Source organism: Vidua chalybeata, chromosome 18, assembly GCF_026979565.1.
Source record: "Vidua chalybeata isolate OUT-0048 chromosome 18, bVidCha1 merged haplotype, whole genome shotgun sequence".
NCBI lineage: Eukaryota > Metazoa > Chordata > Aves > Passeriformes > Viduidae > Vidua > Vidua chalybeata.
The window spans coordinates 12,986,069-13,007,490 of NC_071547.1; the positions used below are offsets into that span (position 1 = coordinate 12,986,069).

Below are 21,422 nucleotides of genomic sequence, written 5' to 3' on the forward strand. Positions count from 1 at the left end.
CAGCAGGGGCCCACCAGTCCTTGCCACTGAAATGGAAGGCTCCGATGGCGCTTGTTTTGTACCAGATCTCCACACACACAGTCTGCTGCAGCATTCATCCCTCGGATTTAGATCGAAACAGGCTGCCAATGCTCCATGCAACTGATTTCCAGGGGGAAGTTTTCTTGCTGGAGAGTCGGTAAAGGGGCTTGGCTGAAACTGTTACCGAGGGCACAGAAGGAACAGGGGAGCTCCGTGGTGCCCAGCACAGCAGGAGGAGGAACACAGGGTGACCTTCAGCACAGCAGGGCCCGGCCCCGGATACAAACACAACTTCTCCATTTCAGAGCTCGCTTGGCAGTTTTTTTCTATCCGCTCTGGAAAACCCCACTCACTGCCTGTTTTCTCCAGGATTGTACCTATTGTCTGGTTTTGAAGAGAGAAGGGAAGTGATTATCCTGTCTTCCTGCAGGGCAGGAGCACCCTGCACCCACCATCCAGCCACACACTCCGGATTCCTGCAGCAGGGAGGGGAGCAGGCTGTGACAGGGACACGTGGGGACCTGTCAGAGGCAACAGCTGGACACTGTGGCCACGGAACACGGGCCACCTGGGCTGGGCCAGTGCCAGCCACCTTCCCCACAGCCACAGGGCTTCCTCCTGATCCCAGGGGAGCACACCAGAGGCAGGAGGATGCTGGCTCTTCCCTCCTGCTTCATCCCTCTCTCCCCTCCTAAGCATGGAATAAGGTAAACAGGATGCTCCTGCACAGCCTGACCGTGACTAAAAATACATGTAATAATAAGTGTATGGCTTTGGGTTACCCAAAAATATAGAGGTACCCAAATTCCAGACACCTGCCTCTTCCTGGTCACCTAATTCCATGGATTAACTTTGCTGTGTTGTGTTTCTATCAAACTCTAACTGAAGGCCCAGGAGTCATCTGTTTTCCAGACCCAGATGCTCTCCAGGACCGAGAGATTCCAACTGCAGGATATAATTGTTAAGTCACATTTTCCAATAAAATTCTTGCTAAGTTCAGAGTATTTTTTCCCCCCTCACACACAGACATAAGCATTCCTTCAGGAATGACTGAGGAGCACCAGGGAAAATTCAACAAGCCCCTTTTCTTGTAGCTTTTCCCAGAAAATAAGAGGATTTCCTATTGTAAACTGCTTAATTACAAATCCTGATGTATTTCCCCATCCGGGTGCTCCGAAACCAGGCACATCTCCATTAAAAACCCCAAATCCAAGGAAGCAGAGCTGCACGTTTATTAAAACAAATCACAGGCTGTCCAGAGCAGACCCAGACCTCCTTTATCACAGCAACAGCAACACAAGCTCATGCCAAGAAAGGAAAAACCTCCAAGTCAGGGTCCATACAAGATCCAAGACAGGGAAAGAACAAGGGGGTTAATAAGTGTGTGGAGAAGAAGTTTTCAATTAGCAGGAGGTTAAATGAAGCAGTGAGTGCTGAGGGCAGACAGATGATGCTCCTGGCCACCATAAATCCCTCAAAGATGGATCTAAACTAAGCTGGGCATGACCTTGATGATGTCTTTTCCTGAGGGGATTCAAGGGAGAGCCTGCACTCAAGCAAAGCATTGAACACTACAGACTACTCACTACACTGACACATTTTGGGGCTCCATCAGCTTCTCATCAGTGGGGATCAGAGCCTCTCTGTTCAAACTCCTGCTGGGGGGCAGTGGATGCAGCCCCAAAAAGGCCAGAATGGAAATAGGATTGAGAGGGTTGGGGTTACAACACGGACACGTTACGTCTCAGGGCTCCACGCCTCCTATTTCTTCCTGCCTCCTCTCTCTTTGAGTGCCAGGTGAATCAGAGAGCCACTTGTCATGTTGTAATAAGCCAGGGAGTTGGAATCCTTGATGAAGATGCCCTGAGGGGAGGAGAAATGGATAAAAAACCACGAAAGAGCAGTCAGAGCACAAACCTCAGTGTTGCCTTCCCAAAGAATCCCACCACCCCTCCTGGCTGTACACTCAGAGCAGGGGGATGACGGAACACTGCAGGCTTTGAAGACCCCAGAGAGATTCCAGCATCCAAGATGGACACTGGAAGTTGGTACAGAATCCTAGAATGGTTTGGGACCCCCAATCCACCCCCCTTGCTATGGGCAGGGACACTTTCCACTAGACCAGCCAATATAGACAATGTGTCTCCGAGAACACACAGATAAAGAGTCACCACAAGGGGAGTTATTCAGGCTCCACTCTCCCCCCACCTTTTCTTTTTTTCCCCTTAAAAATAATCAGCTCAGCTCCCTTTCTTGTTAAGGGTTAACAGAGTATCTGCCCACAGATGAACTCTGAGGAGATAAGTGCACAAAGTTCACTGCTTAGGCAGCAGGTTGTGCCTGCCTGGGCACATGCATGACTGGAAATAAGTCATTAAAAAGGAATGGGGCTTTTCTCACAACTCTGGCTTCCAGAGGAAGAGAGAGAAGAGAGAGTGAGCTCTTCCCTTTCCTGTTCTGGAGAAAGCCTTCCCTGAGCTGCCAGGGTTCCAAAGCACGCTCGCCCACCTCCCGGAGCACACAGCAGAGCTGTGGGAGCAGGCTGCGGCAGCTAAATGTCAAAAAAAAAAAAAAAAAGACCAAAACTCTAATAAAACAAGAGGCTGATTTCAGAGAAAGCCACATCAAGCCACATCAAGTTTGGAGGACTCATCTGCAGCAGCAACAATGTGAAAATCCATTGATTTAATCACCTACTAAAAGCCTGTCCTGCTGTAACAGAGGGCAGATCTGTCACAGCTGTGCAGGCAGGAGAAACATTCCCTTCGCTCTTCCAGTATCTCATCGTGCATTAAATTATACATTATGATTTTTCTTTGTAAAAAAGTCATGTGAGAGAATGCACTGAAGAAACAACCAGCACTTGAAGGCCTTATACCCACCTCATACTGCAGCTTCTGCTTCCCAGCTGGCATCCCTGTGGCCTCGTGGATCTTAACCTTTATAACAGACACCTGGGGAGGATCAAAGGGCTCCTTCAGTGCTTTTGTCCCAGTCCTGCTCCCCAGCCCCGTGGAGCTGCAGTGTGGGGAGTAGGCTGAGCTTCCAGCTGCTGCTCTCACAGGCAGCACACGGAGCAGGGCAGGAGGATGAGCTACATGCCTGGTCTGAGAGGGGCAGGGTGAACACCAGCACTTGGCCATTCAGCTTCCATTCCGTCTTGTCCTGCATGTTGGGAACCTGGACTTTGACCGTGACCGGGCCCTATGGGAAAACACAGATAAAGTCTCTCAGGGCTGTGATAACACAGCACCAGACTAAGTATTCATTTCCATATCTTGGTTCCTCAGTAAACACACTGAAATGTGTTTACAAGTTACTCCACTGCTCCCACAATAAAACATTCAGTTGGATTTCTCTTTCTTTCAGGTGCCATCTATCAAGCACCACACGCGCTGACAGTGTCACAGGGTGAGGGTGTGAAGCCCTGAACAGGAGACAGCTTCTCTGTGCACATGAAACCACAGAATCACAGATTCGTTTGGGTTGGAAAGGACCTTAAAGTCCATCCAGTCCCACTCCCTGCCATGGGGAGAGGACACCTTCCACACTATCCCAGGCTGCTCCAAGCCCCATCCAAGCAAGGACACTTCCAAGGACAGGGCAGCCACAGCTTCTCTGGGCACCCTGTGCCAGGGCCTCTCCACCCTCACAGGCAACAATTCCTTCCCAGTATCCCACCTAAACTTCCTCTTTTACTTTAAATATTCCCAGAAAAACCATACAGACCTTCCTAAGGATTTAAAACTCCTCCTGTGACACTAGCATGCCTCAGGAAGGAACGGAGGCTCACATTTAGCTCACCTTGTTATGGAATACACCACAATATCATGCTGGCATTGATACTCTAATCTCTTTGCATCTCCAGCTTAGCCCTCCTTTCTTTAAAAGCTCATTAGCAACTTTAGCTCTTCTCTGCATTATAACCTACCTCTCACTGCCCTTAATTACAGAAGAGCATTATCCACCCTGTGTAGCTCTTCCCAGTAAGAGACAAAGGAGTTTGGTTTGCTCAGGAATGACAAAAGGAGATAGCTCAGGAAGTCCCTTTCTTGCCAGGTATTTTTGCCCCTCTGTGCAGGGAATTGGCTTTACAGCCCCTTTGGAGCTAGAGTGGAGCAGCCCAGGACTCTGACCCACACGTGTACCTTGTTCCTGCGCAGAAATTCCTCCTCTGGAATCAGGCTGTCCTCACTCTTCAGTTTCTTGGAGACTGGCTCATCCTCCATGGGTGGTGGGGGGTGGACAGGAGGCATCGGTGCTGGGGACGGGACCGGAGCCACAGGAGGAGCAGGGACAAAGGCTGAAATGGATGGGGGACACACAGCACAACCCACAGTCAACCCCTGAGTGCACAGCAAACACCCCCTCAAAACAAAAACACTTTGAGCAGAGCAGCACAGGCTGAAAATAAACACCACAATACACGGAGGAAGTTACAACCAACAGCAACATGCAAACTTCAAACATTCAGAGAGCTCTTATATTGGGAAGCATTCCAGGAAGAGATAACAAGGCATGAGAGCTTCCTGCAGATCTTGCAAAAAAAGAACACGCTCTCAGTTTGGCAGGCAGCGGTGCCAGCTCCTCCAGTTAGGGAAGAAAAGAAGATGAAAAAAAGGAAGAATTGCTTCTTACATCATGCTTTTTAACTTCAAAGCACCTAATGAGGAAAAGGGCCAGCAAACAGCTTTTCCTCCAGCAGTAGCAGCTTCTGTAAGGAGCTGTAACACCCAGTGAGGTGCTGGCAGCTTCTCTTTACCCTGCATTCTTAATTTTCACCCAGGCAGGCTCCTGGGGCCACAGGATTCTCTGCATTTCATGCTGCAGGAAGAGCCTTGAGCCCAAAAGCAGGACTAGATAAGCCATACCAAACATCCCCAAATTCTTAACAACACAACTTAGTGCCTGCAGTCCCGGTTACACACCAGTACCAGGGCACAGGAGGAAAAAGACTCCAAGCCGAAGCCCGCTCTAAAGGAATTATCTCACAATTCCCCAGGAAAAGCTGAAGGCACTGAAGGCACTGACCTGTGGGGACGATCATGGGGGGCGGGCGGGGGCTCATGATGGGGGGAGCAGAGGGGGGCATGGGCACCACGTTGATGCGTGGGGTGTGGATGATGGGAGGCATGGGGGTGGCTATGACGGATCCCGGGGGCAGCCGGACCACGGACGTCATGGGGGGACGAGGCATGACCGGCACTGCAGACACCACGGCGGCACGGACGGGAGGAGGCATCTGGGGAGAGACAGTGAAGCTCCTTAGCAGGAATGCCCAGGGCTGGCCACAGCCCCGATTAAAATAACAGGGAAACACACAACCACGGGTTCTGCTGTCCAAAGACTTGCAAGGGAGCCTTAGTGGCCCCACCAGATGGGCAACCCAAGCTGCTCTGAACAGGCACAGAAGCCTCATTAACAGATTAAAGGGGTCCTCCTTCACCCCCTGCTTTGGGATCAGACCTCCAGCCACTTAGTTCCTTTGCTAAATTGCTGTTTGGGACTCACAGCAGATCCCTTCTTACCTTGGGCTGCTTTTGTCCAACATCACTCTACACCTACAAAGGCCATCCCTTTCTTAGCCATATTCGCTGTCTCCAAAATCCCATTGCCCAGCTGATCCCAATCTTTTTGATACCTCTAAGGTAAAAACTCCACCTAAGTATTATATTCCATTTTTAACAGCAAGTTCAGTAAGGTTCTTCTAATATTTCCAAACTACTCTTAAACCACAAACTTCCCACAAAACCTTCTTCCATGCCAACACCCTTGCCCACCATCAGGATCCCTCCTAATTAACTACAGCCCCAGTAATTGGCTTCTGAGAGCCCAAACACTCACAGTGGGTGGACGAGGTACAGATGTGATGGGCTGGGCGCTGGCAGGGGGGTTGGAGGCTGAGGAGGGAGGGGGTGGCTGGGGTATCTCATTGGGTTTGCTGGGCCCGATCTTCTCCTTGCTGTCATCCTCTGGCACCAGTCCCTTGGCCTTATGGATGGCTTCAATTTGCTCTTGCAGAGTGATATTGGCCTGAGCAGCCTGCTGTGTGCGGGCCATGCTGCCTGAGTGGCCATCCCAGGTCACCTGAAAGAGTAAAATAAACCAGATTAACCCAACCTGCCCAGACTGCAAAGAAATCCAGAGAACAACTTGATAGAAAAAAAAAAAAAAAAATTCAAGACTCTTCTGTCCCTGAGCATTCACAATGCTACAGGGACCTATTATAAAAAAAACTCCAACCAATCAAACACAAATTGCCAATTTCTACTCTACCTTTTCCTCTGGTTTCTGGATCTCTTCTTCACCAATCTTTTTACCAATGGCAGTCTCTTCTACACCAAAGATATCAGTACGACGCTCTGCCAGCTGCTTCAGGCTGCTCTCAATATCCAAACCTGAGGGAAAAGAGCAATTCTTATCTCAAGGAATATAACCAAGCCTCTTACTGATTTTTCTATTATTTGATACCTAGTGGGAAAGTGAGGCTCTTTTTACACAGAATATTCTGAGTTGGACGGGACTACAAGGACCTTTAAAGTCCAACTCTTGTCCCCCTTTTTTTTTTTCCTTTGGAAAGATACTGGCCAGCAACAGCTGACAAACATTCCCATCTCATTATCACAGAAAGGGCATCACACAGCTACATTTCAGGTGGTCCTGCTCAGTGGGGTCAGCAAGGGGCTGTGCAATCAATGCTCAAGCTGACCTGGGGCATAGACCTCGTCATCACTCTGCTTCTCCCGGATGGATCGATCCCGCTGCTCCAGCCACCGGGGATCCAGGAGCCCAATCCTCATGTGCTCCTGCATTTTACTGGCAGGAATCTTTTCACCAGTGATGGGAGACACCAGGTACTCATCCGGAGCCGGGGCGGGTGGTAACGGTTTTGAGGCTAGGAGAACAAAACCATAGTGTTGGTTCAGTCTAGAAATAAATGGTTTGGGATTCTTTAGGAAGAAATAAAGGTGGGTTTTCAGTTTGATTTACCTTTGGGATCATAATCTTTCCGCACAATGACCTGATCTGGTGTGGGAGGGAGTGGGGGTGGCATCGGAGTTTCTGGAGGAGGAGGAACCTTCTGACCTTCGTCCTCATCATCTGACCCCTTATTGAAAAGGAAACAAAAATCACAACGAAGTTCCAGTGGTCAAATTCCTTTGAGAGAGACATAAAACCCTACACAGTGCTGGAAGAACGGATTACGCAGCTTCAAAGAAACGGAGCAGTTTTGGACACCTATGGCATAGTGGTTCCTCTGGACCATGATTCAGAAATTCAGCAGCCCCAGAAGAGGAAGCAAATTTTCCTCAGCTTCCACATTACAGCAGCTTTGCACACAGGGGCTTGCAGTTAACCACATTCTTGTTCCCTGTTACCAGAAAAACAGCTTACAGTGGGCAGAGGCTAAGATGAGTCATCTTTCAGTGCTCCAGACTCTGGGCATAAAATAGCCTGAAAGACTTAAAACCACAGAAATATAAAATCCACACCACTGGGTGCCAAAATTACTGGATTTCTCTCTTGGAACTTGTATTGTTGTAGAAAACATTTTAAAAAACAACCATATTCCAGCAGTAACAGGTTGTTTGGAGATTTCATCAGAGAGAAATTTCATTTCCTCAAGAAACTGAAGAACTATTTACAGTGAAAGTGGGGACCATCATAAACCACATGAACTTTAGAGGACAAAATCCTATTGTCCAGTTACCTCATCCATATCCTGCACTTGTGTGTCCTGATCCAGCTGGGCTGGAGGCTCATCTGTTTTTTCTTGCTTTTCATCTTCCTCATCTGATTCCACCTCCATCTCCACCTCCTCACTTTCCCCAAACTTCTCATAACGCTCCTGGATCAGGATTCGAGCTCCCAGCTCTTCTGGAGTGGTGGGAGGAGGGAAATTCCCTACAATGCAGAAAACAGAGCTTCTGTTTTTCTATCCCATTTCATTACTCAACACACACTGAAAGAAATACCAATTCTTCAACAAAAAGCAGTGGCAACAAAATCCTTGGCAGCCAGAGGATAAGGAAGGGAATAGATGGAGTCTGTACAAACACCAGCATGACACATGAAGATAAATGGAAGCACTACTAGAAAGTGGGACAAGCTCTGCTGTCCTGGTGGAAGTAGAGAAGTGGACATTACTGCAGTCCTGGACTTCTTTCAAGGAGAACATCAATAATTCCAGAACAAACCAAAATTTCAGTGTAAGGTATTTCCCTTCAACTCTGAAGGATAAAAGGATGTAAACCCCAATGTCTGCCTAAAAATGGCACTTCAGGACACATTTCCTGCACAAAGGGGGCAGTTTCATGGAGGTGACAACATTTAACATCAGTACCTTGCTCGTTGGGCTGGAAGTCAACTGTTTCCACAACCACAAAGTCGTGCCAGTCAATCTGGGCATAAGCAACACGCTCCTTTTCCTTCTCCTCCTCTTCTTTCTTTCTCTCTCGCTCCTGGAACTTGGCCCACTCCACTCTGTAGTAGACCTGCAGGAGCAGACAGAGCACAGTGTCAGACAAGGAACAGCACAGCCATCTCACTGCTGGTTTGCAAATGAAAGGATGAACAGCCGAAGCAGTGTCAGGCTGGAGATCAGGAAAGGTTCTTCCCCCAGAGGGTGCTGGCACTGCCCAGGCTCCCCAGGGAATGGGCACGGCCCCGAGGCTGCCAGAGCTCCAGGAGCCTTTGGACAGCGCTGCCAGGGATGCCCAGGGTGGGGCTGTTGGGGGTCTGGGCAGGGACAGGAGCGGGACTGGATGGTGCGATCCTTCCCACTGAGGATATTCCAGGATTCCACTTTGTAAGCACGTGGAAATGGGGCTGTGCAGTATCTCTGTGCTGCCACAAACTATCCCCAATATGAACACCAGCTGCAGCTTAAAGCAACTTTGAGCACCCTGTACTCAAGTGACAGCAAGTGACATATCTGTTTTATTCTCTCTTTGCTGCCAACAAGCCAAAAACATGCAAAGAGAAAAAAATTCAAAAGATAACCAAAATGCTTCAGCATTTTTGCAAATTTTTTTCTGGAATACCTGATCCAGGACTTCCTTGGGATTTTCGGCCTCCTTCTTGAGCTTGAGGAGTAAGCCCTTTGGTGGGATCAAGATCTGAAACACATTTTACATGACAGTTGGTGACAGTTCTTTGTGCCAAAGCCTCCTTCAGAGCAATTATTCTCTTTCCACACTGCTAAAAATACCAGCAGACCCCCCCCAGGGCTATATCCTATTTATTCTACTGCAGCCCTCTCACTACTTACTGCTCATCCCTGCACTTCAAATTATCCACTTGTGGCCTTTCAATTATCCTCCAGATTAAAAAAAAAAAAACAAAAAAAAAGAGGAAAAAAAAACAACCCAAAACAAACCAAAACAAAAAAAAAAAACACCCAACACTTTAGTGAGATTACAATAGTGTGTGGTACATTTAGGTGACAGCCCACTGAGTCCAGTACAATATCCACTCTGAAGAGTAGCATTTAAAGGATGGATTCCTGGATATTTCCATCCTGGCTGGTTTGGAGGGCTTCATCAGCCCTCCAAACTCATTCCTGCTGTGGAAGGAATCACCCTGCCTGGAGTACCTTTGTGTATTGCTCCACCAGCTTGGTGAAGTAGTTGAACAGGCTGTGCTGGGGGCGAAGGAAATCAAACTGGTAATTCCTCTGCTCCTTCTGCATGAGCTGGGTGAGGAACTGCCTCCCGTTGCGGGCCACGAACTGCGCCGTGAGCTTCACCACGTCCAGGTCGAAGGCCGAGATGGACGGAGGGTCCGCGATGAACTCGAACTCGGGCGGGGGCTCCTTGGGAACCACGGTCTCCTGGATCACCTGGGCCTGCACCTGCAGGGAGAACGGACACGGCCCAGTGACTGCCTGTGATGCCTGGTGAAGGCTGACCTAGAACAGAGACTAGAAGGAGCTAAAGGATAAAGTAGGGATTTGTAAAGTGGCCTCATAAATCCACCTTGGGCAGCACAACCCAAAATGGCCACAAAATGGACGACAGGTCATGGGGTCTCACATTTTTATAAATTTTGGTCCATTTGCATATTGGAGCTAATTGTCTGATTACAGCTTTAGCCCATGCAGTCCCATGCTTCTTGTTTCTCTCTCTTCAGTCCACGTTGTTTGTGCTCTTGGGCCTGAGATTTGGATCATTTGTCCTTGGTTCCCAGCAAGAGAAGGAATTGTTTTGTCTCCCTGCTCTGTGAAGAGAGCTCACCATCCCCTAATATGAAGCCTAGACTTACACACTAAAGCAGAATAGAATCTGAAAAACACAAAAGCTAAAACCTGGGGCATCACCTGCAAGGAACGGTCAGCAAACACTCAGTAGAATCTTTTTTCTCCTCCAGCTGATGAGGGAAAGCAATGCCAGTTGCCATCCTGGCAGGTGCAAGGATGAGAAATCATCAGGTATAATTTAATACTATTAAAAAAGTTGTTCCAACACCAAACAAATCTGGAATGCATTAGGACTTTGCTATAGTCCTCCCAGGGCCACCAGTGTGGCTGCTGGCCACACCAAGCATGGAAAAGCTTCACTCCATGCCCTTTTCCCACCCAGAATGTTTAAAGGCACAGCTGAACAAAGTGAGCAGCATTTTGTACCCCATGTTTAAAGGGGAGGTCGATCCTTGTGGCAGGAAAAGTTTCTACAGAACAGTACATGCAACAAGGCCAAACAGAACTCCAAGGGATTCCCAAGGCTTGCCTCTGCCATATCCAGTCCAAGTGATCCCTAGTGTAAGTACTTTGTCAGTCAATACAATAATTAAGCTAAACTTAATTAACAAGGACCAATTAAACTGTATATTGGCAGTTTCAAACAGCTTTGAGTTACCAGCACCTGGGAGATGTACATCTGCATCAAAACAAAGCCCCAGACACTCAACTCCAAGCCTGTCACTGCTGGCATTTTGACAAATGTACAACCAACTGCTCCTTCTTGACTTACAAGCTTCCTTCCTTCTCAACCCCAGGCTGTGACAACACCCCAAAGTGGCCAAAATCTTGCCCAAAGTGATGAAAAGGAACACTCACCTTCTGTGGGAGCTGCTGCTGGGCACTCTGCTGCTGCTGCATGACCTTGGGGATGGCAGCCGAGGGCTCCTGGGCTTTGCCCTCCTTGAACTCGCTGACCTTGTGCCGGTAGTAGGCATGGTAAGGGTCGTTGGGGTTCAGGAAGTTGAACTTGGGGTTATTTATTTCATTCTGACGAATTCGGGCTTCAAATTCTGGACCATTTCTGGGAAGCAAGAAGAAAAACTGTTTAGGTCATCAACTCAAGGGTGAATGTCTCTTTCAGACTAGGACGTGTTGAGGCATCAGCCCCTTGGAAGATCATTTTCTCTCTCACACGACAGGAGTTTCTCCCTCAGTAGCTCACACCCAGCTGGACACACACAAGTTAAATGGAACTGTCCCCCTAATTCTGTCTTTAATGTGCATATTAAAAATTCACACTCACAAGTGTTCCACAGCCACATCTGTCTGCACTCAGAGGTCATTTCCACCACTGGCTGAAGTTCACAGTTACAAAGCATGAGGTTTACAAGTTACTTACTACATCAGTTTTATCTGCTCTATTAACAAATTCTCAAGACTAATATCAGTTCCAGAATGATAATATAAGGAAAAAAAGCAGGTAAACATCAGCCTGTGCAGGGGCTGACCAGCCCAGAGTGCTGCATTTAGGACCCCCAGTCCAGGTAAAATCTCCTCCTCCCACCTAAAGCACGAGCCAGTGATTTCAGGCAGTTTGAGAAAATTCCCAGCTGCCACAGGGTGTTCCTCTTCATATTCTCTGGATAACTCCCAGTCTCATTTCAACATTCCACCTCCTCCAAAAGAGGAGGTCTCTGCAATCCCAAAGGATAAACACAGTCCCTTATGCTCAGAAGCAGCCAACACTCCTTGGCAGCACTTTAGAGATGAGTTACACAATAAGGGTTTGACTGGAGCAGCATTTAGTAATTCTCTGGAACCAAAACCCACCACATTTTAGCACCAAAACACAGCCATGACTCCGGTACCAAGGCTCCCTTTGCACCTGGAATTTGGTTTCCCCTTCAGATCATTCAGAACAGGCCCTGTTACCCAGTTATTGCAGCACCCACTGCACATTTGAACAAGGACTTTTATTTATTTACTACCAGTTTCTCTAGCAAAGGGTGTCTTACACCCTCTTCTGAAGAGACTTCCTTTTCAGTCTCACTGGTACAGCCTCAATCCTTAAAATCCTTCATGCAAAACCACAAAACTGGGACCTGCTTCAGCTTCTAGAGCTGCACTGAACAGCAAGAGCATGAAAATCCCAGGAAAAGGAGACCCCACCAGTGCCACTTACCTGGCTACAAAGCTGGCAGTCTTGTCCACAATATTCCTGACCTCTGGAGGAGGGTAAATAATTCCCACCACAGGCTTGGCAGGTGCTGCTTCCTCTTTAGGCTCCTCTTCTGGCTGTAATAGTTTCATTGCAAAAGGTGAAGGGGAGTCAGGATTAGGCATTCCAAACACCATCCCCGTGGCACACAGGAACCTTTATCCATCCTCCTCCTCAGCCCCTCAGTCACTGAACTGGTTGAACAATCTGGATCATCCATCCCACCAATTCCTGGGATTCTCAGGGACACTTGCTGCAGGGGCAGGGACAGCAGGACAACAAGGAAGGTACCCCCATGGGAACCAAAACAATTTTCAGTGTACCAGCCTTGACCCCAAGTATGTTTTTAAATGCTGAGCCAAGAAGCTCCAGTAACATTTCCAGGAATAATTCATCATTCCTCACCAGCTGTGGAAGTTCTGTATCTTCCTAGGGGCTTGTGGGACCTGAATTATTAACTCCACACTAAATAAAATACAGCTTTTAATGCCATTGTAGTTGCAACAGAAGCTGTCTTGAAGAGAAAATCTCCAACAGAGTGTTTTTCTCACTGATGTTGCAGGGGGATCCAAACTAAAATTCCAGAACTCTCCCTGTGGATGGCTCTGTATTCCAATAAAACCAGAAGCTGCTTTTGCGGGATACTAAAGATGCTGCTTCTCTTTCCTCACCAAGCAGCTTCCAAGAAAAGGTGTTATAAGCCAGGACAGATCTGCTGGAAATGTTTATAATCCTAACAGGGACAGTCAGGGATAACTTAAAATCCAGGCAGAGCTCCCAGCTCTGCCAAATCCATGGAGAATCCAAGCCAGAAAATGTTCTCAAGTCAAAGTGGTCCCTGGCAGTGCCCAAGGCCAGGCTGGACGGGGCTTGGAGCAGCCTGGGACAGTGGGAGGTGTCCCTGCCCTGGCAGGGGTGGGATGAGATGGGCTTTAAGGTCCCTCCCAATGCAAACCATTCCATAAAACACAACCTTAACAAAGCAGGTTAAGAGAAAGGCACCATGAATATTTCCAGTTCTCATTCCCACTCCCTCAGAACATCATCTTGAGGAGGTGAAGGATGGGGCAACACTACAACTGAGATATTTAACAGTCATGCTGAGCTGCCTTGGTAACATCTGTTACCAAAAAGCCACTGGGTTTCTCGGGGAGAATCACAATTTTCCAAGGTTCCCAGTGAGATCAGCTCCAAGAGTGCTGATGTTGCTGTGAGAGAATCAGGACAGCAGCTCCAGCTCTGTGGGAGCTGCATTCCCATCTCAGGAATGCATGAGGAATGAACATTCCCATCTCAGGAAGGCTGCAAGAACACGAATATGGCCAAGAGAGAAAGGACCTGGGAGGGTACAGGGCCACACAGCACTGCCACGCTCCTTCAGACTTTTAATCCTTCCACACATCATCGTTGGAGCCAGGGCAGCTCCCACAGCTCCTGGCAACCCCCCAAACTCACTGGAACCACAACCCTGGGGCACTGCAGGGAAGCGCTCAGCTCCTGCCCAGCCCCAGCAGGATCCTGCTGTCTCCAAGGAATCCCGGAATGGTTTGGGTGGGAAGGCAACCTTAAAGCTCATCTGATTCCACCCCAGGCCATGGGCAGGGACACCTTCCATTATCCCAGGCTCCTGGCCTTGGGCACTGCCAGGGATCCAGGGGCAGCCACAGCTGCTCTGGGCACCCTGTGCCAGGGCCTGCCCACCCTCACAGGGAACAATTCCTTCCCAATATCCCATCTATCGTTCCCTCTAGCACTGGGAAGCCATTCCCTGTCCTGTCCCTCCATTCCTTGTCCCCAGTCCCTCTCCAGCTCTCCTGGAGCCCCTTTAGGCCCTGCAAGGGGCTCTGAGCTGTCCCTGGAGCCTTCTCCTCTCCAGGTGAGCACCCCCAGCTCTCCCAGGCTGGCTCCAGAGCAGAGGGGCTCCAGCCCTTGGAGCATCTCTGTGGCCTCCTCTGGACGGGCTCCAGCAGCTCCAGGTCCTTCCTGTGCAGGGCCCAGGGCTGGGGCAGCTCTGCAGGTGGGGTCGCACCCGAGCGGGGCACAGGGGTCAATACCGCGCACCGGACGCAACCGCAGCTCCCCCAAGCCCAGCGCAGCCCAGCCCGGTCCGTGAGGGCCATCCTCCCAAAGCCCCGCGGTTCGCGCCATTCCCCGCTCCCCTCCCCTCCCTCACCGCCCCCCCTCCCCGGCCCGCACCGGTTTGCTCTCAGCGGGGGGCGCGGGCTGCGCCGGCGGCACAGCCTGCACGGGTCCGGCGGGCATGGCGCTGCCGGGGCCGGGAGCTCCGCGCCGGGCGGGGCCGATCGAGGGGCGGGCGCGGCTCGGTCCGGAGCGGACGCGGCACCGGCACCGACTGGGGCGAAATGGCGGCGGCGGGCGCTGTGCCGCGCGTGCGCGCCGGAAGTGACGCGCGCCGGCGGGGGCGCAGGCGCAGATTGCCGGGAAGGGGGTGGGCATCGGGCGCGCGCGCCCGCTGCGGGATGTACCATTAGTGCCCCGCTCGGGGGGGGGGGGGGGGGCAAAGCGGGAATGCACCACTGAGGCGCGGGAGGGGCGCCGTTGCCATGGAGACAGGGCTGGGACGCCGAGGCCTAGCACCGGTCCCGGGCCCGGCGCTTCTTCTCCGCGGTTGCTGCTGATTCCTCCGATCCCCCCGGTTGCCTCCGGTTCCCCAGCACTCCTGGAGACCGCCGGGCCCGGGGGGTACCGTGCCGGTCCGGCTCCAGCAGCCTGTCCCGGTAGGGCGTTCCCTGCATCCCAGGCTTGCTGACCCCAGCGCTCCCTGGCGCGGTGGCCCCGTGGTTCCCAGGCCGCGTCCCGCCGCGCACCATGGCGCACCTCCTGGGCCACCGCGGCTGCATGGAGAGCCTGCGGGCCGACCTGCGGGACCTGCAGGCCGCCATCGCCGACGTGTGCTCCCGGGCCGGCGCCGTGCGCTTCCCCTCCTGGAAGTTCCCCGACAAGGTGTCCTGCGAGCTGGACGTGCCGCTGCTGCTGCAGCGCTACAGGCACAGAGACAGCGAGCCCGAGTTCAGCCAGCACGCACACGTGGTGCTGCTGGAGCTGCTCATAGACAGGTGAGAGGCCCCAGGCCCCCCGGAGCGGCTCCTGCCCGGCGGGGAAGGGCAGCTGTGTGCCTGACGTGCTGAGCTTATCCAAGTCCTGGCGAAGGTTTTGGGCACCTCAGCACAGAGAGAACTTAAAGCTGTTAGAGAGCATCCAAATGAGGGCTGAGGGTGAGAGCACTTGGTCTGTTCAGCTGCAACAGAGAAGACTGAGGTCAGACCTCAGCCGGGCTGCAGCTCCTCCAGGGGGACTGCTCTGATCTCTGTGACCAGGGATGGGATTCAAAGAATGGCTGGAGCTGTGCCAGGGAGGTTTAGACTGGATATCAGGAAAAGGTTCTTCCCCCAGAGGGTGCTCAGGCACTGAACAGGTTCCCCAGGGAATGATCACAGAATCAGCTGGGTTGGAAAAGTGCAACCCATGACGTAACACCACCTTATCAATAAAACCACGGCACCAAGTGCCACATCACGGCCCCGAGGCTGCCAGAGCTCCAGGAGCCTTTGGACAATGCTCTCAGGCACAGGGTGGGATTGTTGGGGTGTCTATGCAGGGCCAGGAGTTGGACTGGATGATCCCTGATGTCCCTTCCAGCTCAGGATATCCCATGATTTTATGAACTCTAGGATGCTTTGTTCCCCATGTATTTCCATGATGAGCAGTGCCAGCACCTTGGCCTCATGCTCTGCTGACCTTTAAAACCCAACTCCTTTCCCTTCTTAGAGCTCCCAGCACGAACTGGCCACAAAGAAGCAGAGCCAGAGGTGGAGCAGATGGGACAGGCTTGTTAAACTGTCTCCCAAAACCTTGGAAACAGCTGCATTGACAGCCCTGGGAGGCCAAAGCCCCTTTTGCAGTCTGGGTGAAATAAATACAGCTCTGGATTAAAAGAGGAGCCATTCCCACTGAGCTGTTGGCCCTAAAAGTCAGGATTTGCAGCAGCACGGGTGCCCCAAATGTTTGTGGGGAGCTTAACCACAGCCTCTCGGACGTGGCTGCTCCATGCAGTGATCCACGCCCGGGCGGTCCCGGGAGAACCAATCCCACCGTCCTGCATCACTGCGGCTTGGTCTGGGTGGCGGGAGGGGGCCGCCCTCCCTGGCCCAGCTGGCATTGCCAGCTCCAAGCCGTGTTTTCCCGTCGGGACAGGCTGCTGCTGCTGCTGCAGAGCTTTACCGGCTACGCGGACACGGTGCTGAGCGGGCGGGCGGTGCCGCCGGCGCGGGGCCCGGCGCCCGGCATGTCCGCGGGGCTCACGGCCAGGACCTTCTGGAGCAGCATGCTGAAACTCGGGGCCTTCTGCCAGCAGCTCCGGGACGAGGTGGGACATTTGGGGACGTCCCATGAGCTGAGTCACTCCCCTCCCCCTCTGGATTTGGATCGTGGTCCTTCTCAACACCCTGTGGCCGCACCAGATGTGCGTGCACCCTTTGAGTGCTGGCCCCAGTGTCACACATCTGTCCCCTCCCAGCCCGAGTCCCTTCCCTCCGCCCCTCCCAGCTGTGCCACTGCATCCGTCCTGCTCCAGGATGTCGGGATGAGTGAGCTGGGCTGCCTCTAGAGCTTGGAAAATATTCTCCTACTGCCAAAATGCTGCAGCTCTGCCGATCCCACTGTGGATCTCAGCTGTCTCAAAACAGTGAAATAACTGGTGGTAAAAACAACCTCTCCTGCATTTTATTTTTCCCCAAAATGATCTTTCTCATGGAAAAGTCTCAGAACAATCCATGTGGTAAAACCAGGAGGCAGTGAAGGAGGTGGGAAAGAAGGGATGGTGGGGAGTAGGTTTTGCTGCTGAGGGTTCCCCTTGGTCACTGTCCCTTTGGCTGCATTGCTGTCCTATCTCCACACCTGATTTAGGCTTTTATGGGTCATTTCCACTTTGATCTGGGCTCTGGTTTTGTTCTGTGCTCTCTCTCTCGGGGGAGGGATTGCAGGTGGGAGATCCCCAAACAGCAATCCACTCCACCCTCTGCTCCCCAGGCTGGGAAATATCAGAAGGAACACCTGAAATGCTTCTTGCCAGATGTTTTGGAGTCAGGAACTGCCCCAGAGGCTGCCCAGTCCACTTCTGTGTGCCCACGTCCGGGTGTCCAGCCCAGGGCTGGCCCCAGCCTGGCTCAGAGCACCCGCAGTGTCCCCACGCAGACGCCGGGGTCACCCCTGGGCTCCTGTGACACCTGCTCCAGCGCCCAGGCCAGCCTCCACGAGGTGGGCAGAGCCATCACCAGCATCTGCCAGAGCCAGAACATCCCTTCAGCTCTCAGCAAATTCCAGGAGGTGCTGGGGGACAGCTCAGGGAGAAGGAACCTCTCTGCAACAGACATGAGCTACTGGGCCTCGGAGCAGAGCAAGGACCTCTCCCGCATCAACAAACACCTCCAGGGGCTGCTGCAGCAGGTGAACCCCCTGAAGGCTGAGCTGGAAGAGCTGGGCAGACAGAAGGAGAAGCTGCAGAAACAGGTTGAGGACTTTTCCAGGAGGCTAAAGGCAGAGAAGGACACCCAAGCAGAGCAGCAGAAGAAGGCTGAGCAGGGCCTGAAAGCCAAGGAAAAGGAGCATTCCAAGGCTGTGGCCAAGCTGGAGCAGGACAAGGATGACCTCCGGAGAGGTACAGAGCTGTTCCTGGTATCCCCTCCCAGCCCCGGGGGCATTTGCAGACAGAATAACAGAGTCCATGGGCAAATTTTGGCCCCACCACAACCAGCAGGGCTTTTTGTAAGTGTTGGGGGATTTTCCCTGCTGTGAGGCCAATCCCGGGCAGTGGGAGCTGGTTGTGTGTGTCCTATCACTGCCTCCTCCCTGATAGCACAACACAATCAGGATGAAAACACTTTGGTGTGGCTGTTTGCTGCCCCTTGGTTTAGTTTTTTTTTAGGAACTGATTAATGAGAAGGTTTTTGTGCTGGCTTAGGAGCTGCTCTGCTGGAGGAACGACTCTCGGCCCTGAAGGAAGAGCTGGCAGCGAAACAGGTGGCTGTGCAGGAGCTGGGTAAGGGGCTCATGCAGGGGCTTGCCCAGCTCACACATCCCCACCCTCACCCTGGCCTCACAAGTGTTTCACATCCATGTCGCCCCCAGCACCCCCCAGACTGGGCTGTAGAGCTGAGGGGATGGACAGAGGATGGGCCTCCTTCACAGCAGCACCCCAACATCAGCCAGTGCCAGAGTGGGCTGATGCTGATGGAGGTTTGGGGGCGTGGGGGGGGTCCAAGGCCTCCTGTCAGACCTGCCTCACTTTGCCAAGGCCTGTGGAGGGCATGGGGTGCCCCTGAACCACAGAATCACGGACTAGTTTGGATGGGCAGGGACGTTAAAGCCCATCCCATTTCACCCCTGCCATGGGCAGGGACATCTTCCACTGTTCCAGGGTGCTCCAAGCCCTGTCCAGCCTGGCCTTGGGCACTGCCAGGGATCCAGGGGCAGCCACAGCTGCTCTGGGCACCCTGTGCCAGGGCCTGCCCACCCTCACAGGGAATAATCTCTTCCTCCTATCCCATCTAACCCTGCCCTCTGGCAGTGGGAAGCCATTTCCCCTTGTTCTGTCACTCCAGGCCCTTGTCCCAAGTCCCTCTCCAGCTCTTTTGGAGCCCCTCTAGGCACTGGAAGGGGTTCTTAAGTTCTCTCTGGAGCCTTCTCTTCTTCAGGCTGAACACCCCCAACCCTCACATCACCTCCATGGTCCTCCAGCCTCTCACCCCTGCCCAGCCTGGGCCATGGTGGCTGTGTCTTCCCAGAGCTCTCCAAGACCACCTTGATGGAGGAGATGAGGACCACAATGGTGGCCCGGAGCCAGGTGCTAGAGTTGGAGGAGAAGGTGCAGGTGCTCACAGGCCAGAGGAACAGCCTGGAGCAGCAGCTGAGTGCCACCAGCATGCAGCTGGAGAAGGAGAAGGTCCGTGTGGAGAGCATGTTCCGGCATGAGGAGGTACGGCCGGCTCCGCAGCAGTGGGACAGCTGAGCTGCTGCTGGTGTCAGGGCTGTGGGGAATGGGTGCCACAGCCACACACAGGCTCACCCCCCACCACAGTCCCTGCAGGCCAAGCAGAGGACCCTGCTGCAGCAGCTGGACAGCCTGGACCGGGAGCGTGAGGAGCTGCAGGCCAGCCTGGGAGAGGCTGAGGAGGACAAGGCCCGGCTGGCTGAGCAGCTGGAGCAGAGCCAGGAGCGGAGTGGGAAACAGCTCCAGGCACAGCAGGTGAGTGCTGGTACCCAGGTGTGGGACACAGCCTGTGCCACAGGGCTGTCAGGAGCCACACACTGTCCTGCCCACACCCACAGCCAGTTTGCCCAGGAGGGGTACTCTGGGGCCTAGGATGACGTTGCCACATGGCCACATCCTCATGGGATTCCTGGGGGAAGAGCCCTCTCCGTCCACCCTGTGCCAGACAAGTCTCTGGTTGAGTCAGGGCAGAGGGGAGCAGCAGGAAGGGACATCTTCAGGTGCTTCCACATCTCCAGTGTTCTGTTCTTGGACACCTGGACATGGTCCACACTTCATGGTTGGTGTTCCGGCTCCCAGCACACACAGGGATCTCACAGCTAAAACCCTGCACATTGTCCACTTCCAGCTGCCATAGGACATCCTTATCATCAGGGAAGGGTGGGAGCCTTCCATTAGAGCCTTCCATGAGAGGCCGAGTCCTCACTCTTGCAAACTTCATCTCCTCCCCACTGTGCCATGCAGGAGCTGCTGGACACGCTGCAGCAGGAGAAGCTGGCACTGGAGCAATCCATCCTGGAGCTGCAGGCAAACACATCCCGGCTGGAGCAACAGGCACAGGAGCTGAGGGAGCGGGAAAGGCTCCTGGTGTTCTTCCCCGATCTCCACATCCCCACTGAGACGCAATTTGAGAGTAAGGGAGCAGATGGCAGCACACTGGGTTTGTGCCTTGGGGTCTCCAGAGCTCTCAGGGGATCCTGCTGGCCCCAGACACTCTGTTTGTCCCACTGATACCCAGGAAGGGCTCAGACGCCGTGCAAAGCTGTGACCATCCCAACGTGCTCCCCTGCATGGGTGCTGTGTATCCCACATCTGGACCAGGACACACAGCAGGACCAGGACATGGCAGAGCTTCCTTTGCCCACAGGGCTTGGGGTCCCAGCTGCCACTTCCTGGGCTGTGCCGCCACTCCCTGTCCGGGGCAGGCTCCTTTCCTCGACAGGCAGGAGGGATGCCCACATCTCTGAGCAGACAGGCAGCAGCAGCAGGCTGGGCTCTGTTGGATTTTGTTTGCAGGCAGCGGGAACTTTACAGAGGACATGGAGAGTCAGCTCCAGGCCAACAAGATCCGGATCGAGGTGCTGGAGCGGGAGAACGCGCAGCTCGAGGCTCTGCTCGCCAAGGTGAAGGCAGCAGCCGAGCAGGGTGTGCTCAAGGTGAGCTGGATGCCACAGGGGTGGGTGTTGTGTACCCCAAAACCACCCCGTGGCCTCCCAGCTCCTCATGCTGCTGGGAGGTTGCTCTGGTTTAACTGCTGTTGCCTGAGGTGCCCAGGGTGTGGTGGCCAAGGGATGTGACTGGAGCTGAAGCTGGTGGGGGGAAATTTCACCTCCTCTTCCTTTCCCCAGTTCGTCCCACAGGCCCAACTGGGGTCCCAGCTCCACAGGGAGGCCAGCAGACAGGACATTGGGTGAGTAGGAACCCAGAGGAAGGAGCTGGGGGCGGATCCCCTGCACTTCCTCCCCTTTAACTGCTCCCACCCCACAGGCAGCTCAGCAGCGGGAGCAGCAGGGACAGCACAGGGGTGCCAGGATGCATTGACAAGGCCTGGTATAGAGCTCCCAGCAGCCAGCACTCCAAGAAACTCCGGGCAGAGCCCACATCCCAGGCCAAACCCTGCCTGACTCTCCCAGTGCAACGCCTGGGGCTTGGCCTCCCCTCACACCACACCAGGGCTCACCGCAAATAAACACGGATCAGTCTGAATTTCCTAA

General features: G+C 53.0%; 3 protein-coding genes across 3 annotated transcripts; 2 read left to right on the forward strand and 1 right to left on the reverse strand.

The window, feature by feature from the left end:
- Positions 1 to 1,229: 1,229 nt before the first annotated feature.
- Positions 1,230 to 14,770, reverse strand: SF3A1 (splicing factor 3a subunit 1). Its single transcript, XM_053959285.1, has 16 exons — positions 14,616 to 14,770; positions 12,384 to 12,496; positions 11,078 to 11,282; positions 9,617 to 9,874; positions 9,066 to 9,140; positions 8,366 to 8,516; positions 7,733 to 7,926; positions 7,012 to 7,129; positions 6,731 to 6,916; positions 6,298 to 6,419; positions 5,866 to 6,108; positions 5,053 to 5,263; positions 4,170 to 4,324; positions 3,124 to 3,225; positions 2,904 to 2,975; positions 1,230 to 1,884 (listed from the first exon to the last, which is right to left on the reverse strand). Exons 1-16 carry the CDS (start codon positions 14,679 to 14,681, stop codon positions 1,783 to 1,785), a joined length of 2,373 nt encoding a protein of 790 aa, XP_053815260.1. The 5' UTR covers positions 14,682 to 14,770; the 3' UTR covers positions 1,230 to 1,782.
- Positions 14,771 to 15,060: 290 nt separating this feature from the next.
- Positions 15,061 to 21,414, forward strand: LOC128797063 (coiled-coil domain-containing protein 157-like). The gene is made up of 11 exons (XM_053959289.1): positions 15,061 to 15,157; positions 15,315 to 15,496; positions 16,635 to 16,806; positions 17,469 to 18,096; positions 18,400 to 18,477; positions 19,223 to 19,413; positions 19,516 to 19,683; positions 20,173 to 20,341; positions 20,725 to 20,864; positions 21,057 to 21,118; positions 21,196 to 21,414. The coding sequence occupies exons 3-11, from the start codon at positions 16,726 to 16,728 to the stop codon at positions 21,395 to 21,397; spliced, it is 1,719 nt and encodes a 572-aa protein (XP_053815264.1). The 5' UTR covers positions 15,061 to 15,157; positions 15,315 to 15,496; positions 16,635 to 16,725; the 3' UTR covers positions 21,398 to 21,414.
- On the forward strand, positions 15,151 to 15,500 carry LOC128797071 (coiled-coil domain-containing protein 157-like). Its single transcript, XM_053959300.1, has one exon. It carries the CDS (start codon positions 15,249 to 15,251, stop codon positions 15,498 to 15,500), a length of 252 nt encoding a protein of 83 aa, XP_053815275.1. The 5' UTR covers positions 15,151 to 15,248.
- Positions 21,415 to 21,422: the final 8 nt, after the last annotated feature.

Coding starts and splice junctions, on each gene's coding strand:
- LOC128797071 (XM_053959300.1), top strand. CDS start 15,249: ATGGCGCACCTCCTGGGCCACCGCGGCTGCATGGAGAGCCTGCGGGCC.
- SF3A1 (XM_053959285.1), bottom strand. CDS start 14,681: ATGCCCGCCGGACCCGTGCAGGCTGTGCCGCCGGCGCAGCCCGCGCCC. Junction 6,917..7,011: donor GAAAGATTATGATCCCAAAG/GTAAATCAAACT, acceptor TTGTTCTCCTAG/CCTCAAAACCGTTACCACCC. Junction 6,420..6,730: donor TGACGAGGTCTATGCCCCAG/GTCAGCTTGAGC, acceptor CTTTTCCCTCAG/GTTTGGATATTGAGAGCAGC.
- LOC128797063 (XM_053959289.1), top strand. CDS start 16,726: ATGTCCGCGGGGCTCACGGCCAGGACCTTCTGGAGCAGCATGCTGAAA. Junction 16,807..17,468: donor GCCAGCAGCTCCGGGACGAG/GTGGGACATTTG, acceptor TCTGCTCCCCAG/GCTGGGAAATATCAGAAGGA. Junction 19,684..20,172: donor AACAGCTCCAGGCACAGCAG/GTGAGTGCTGGT, acceptor TGTGCCATGCAG/GAGCTGCTGGACACGCTGCA.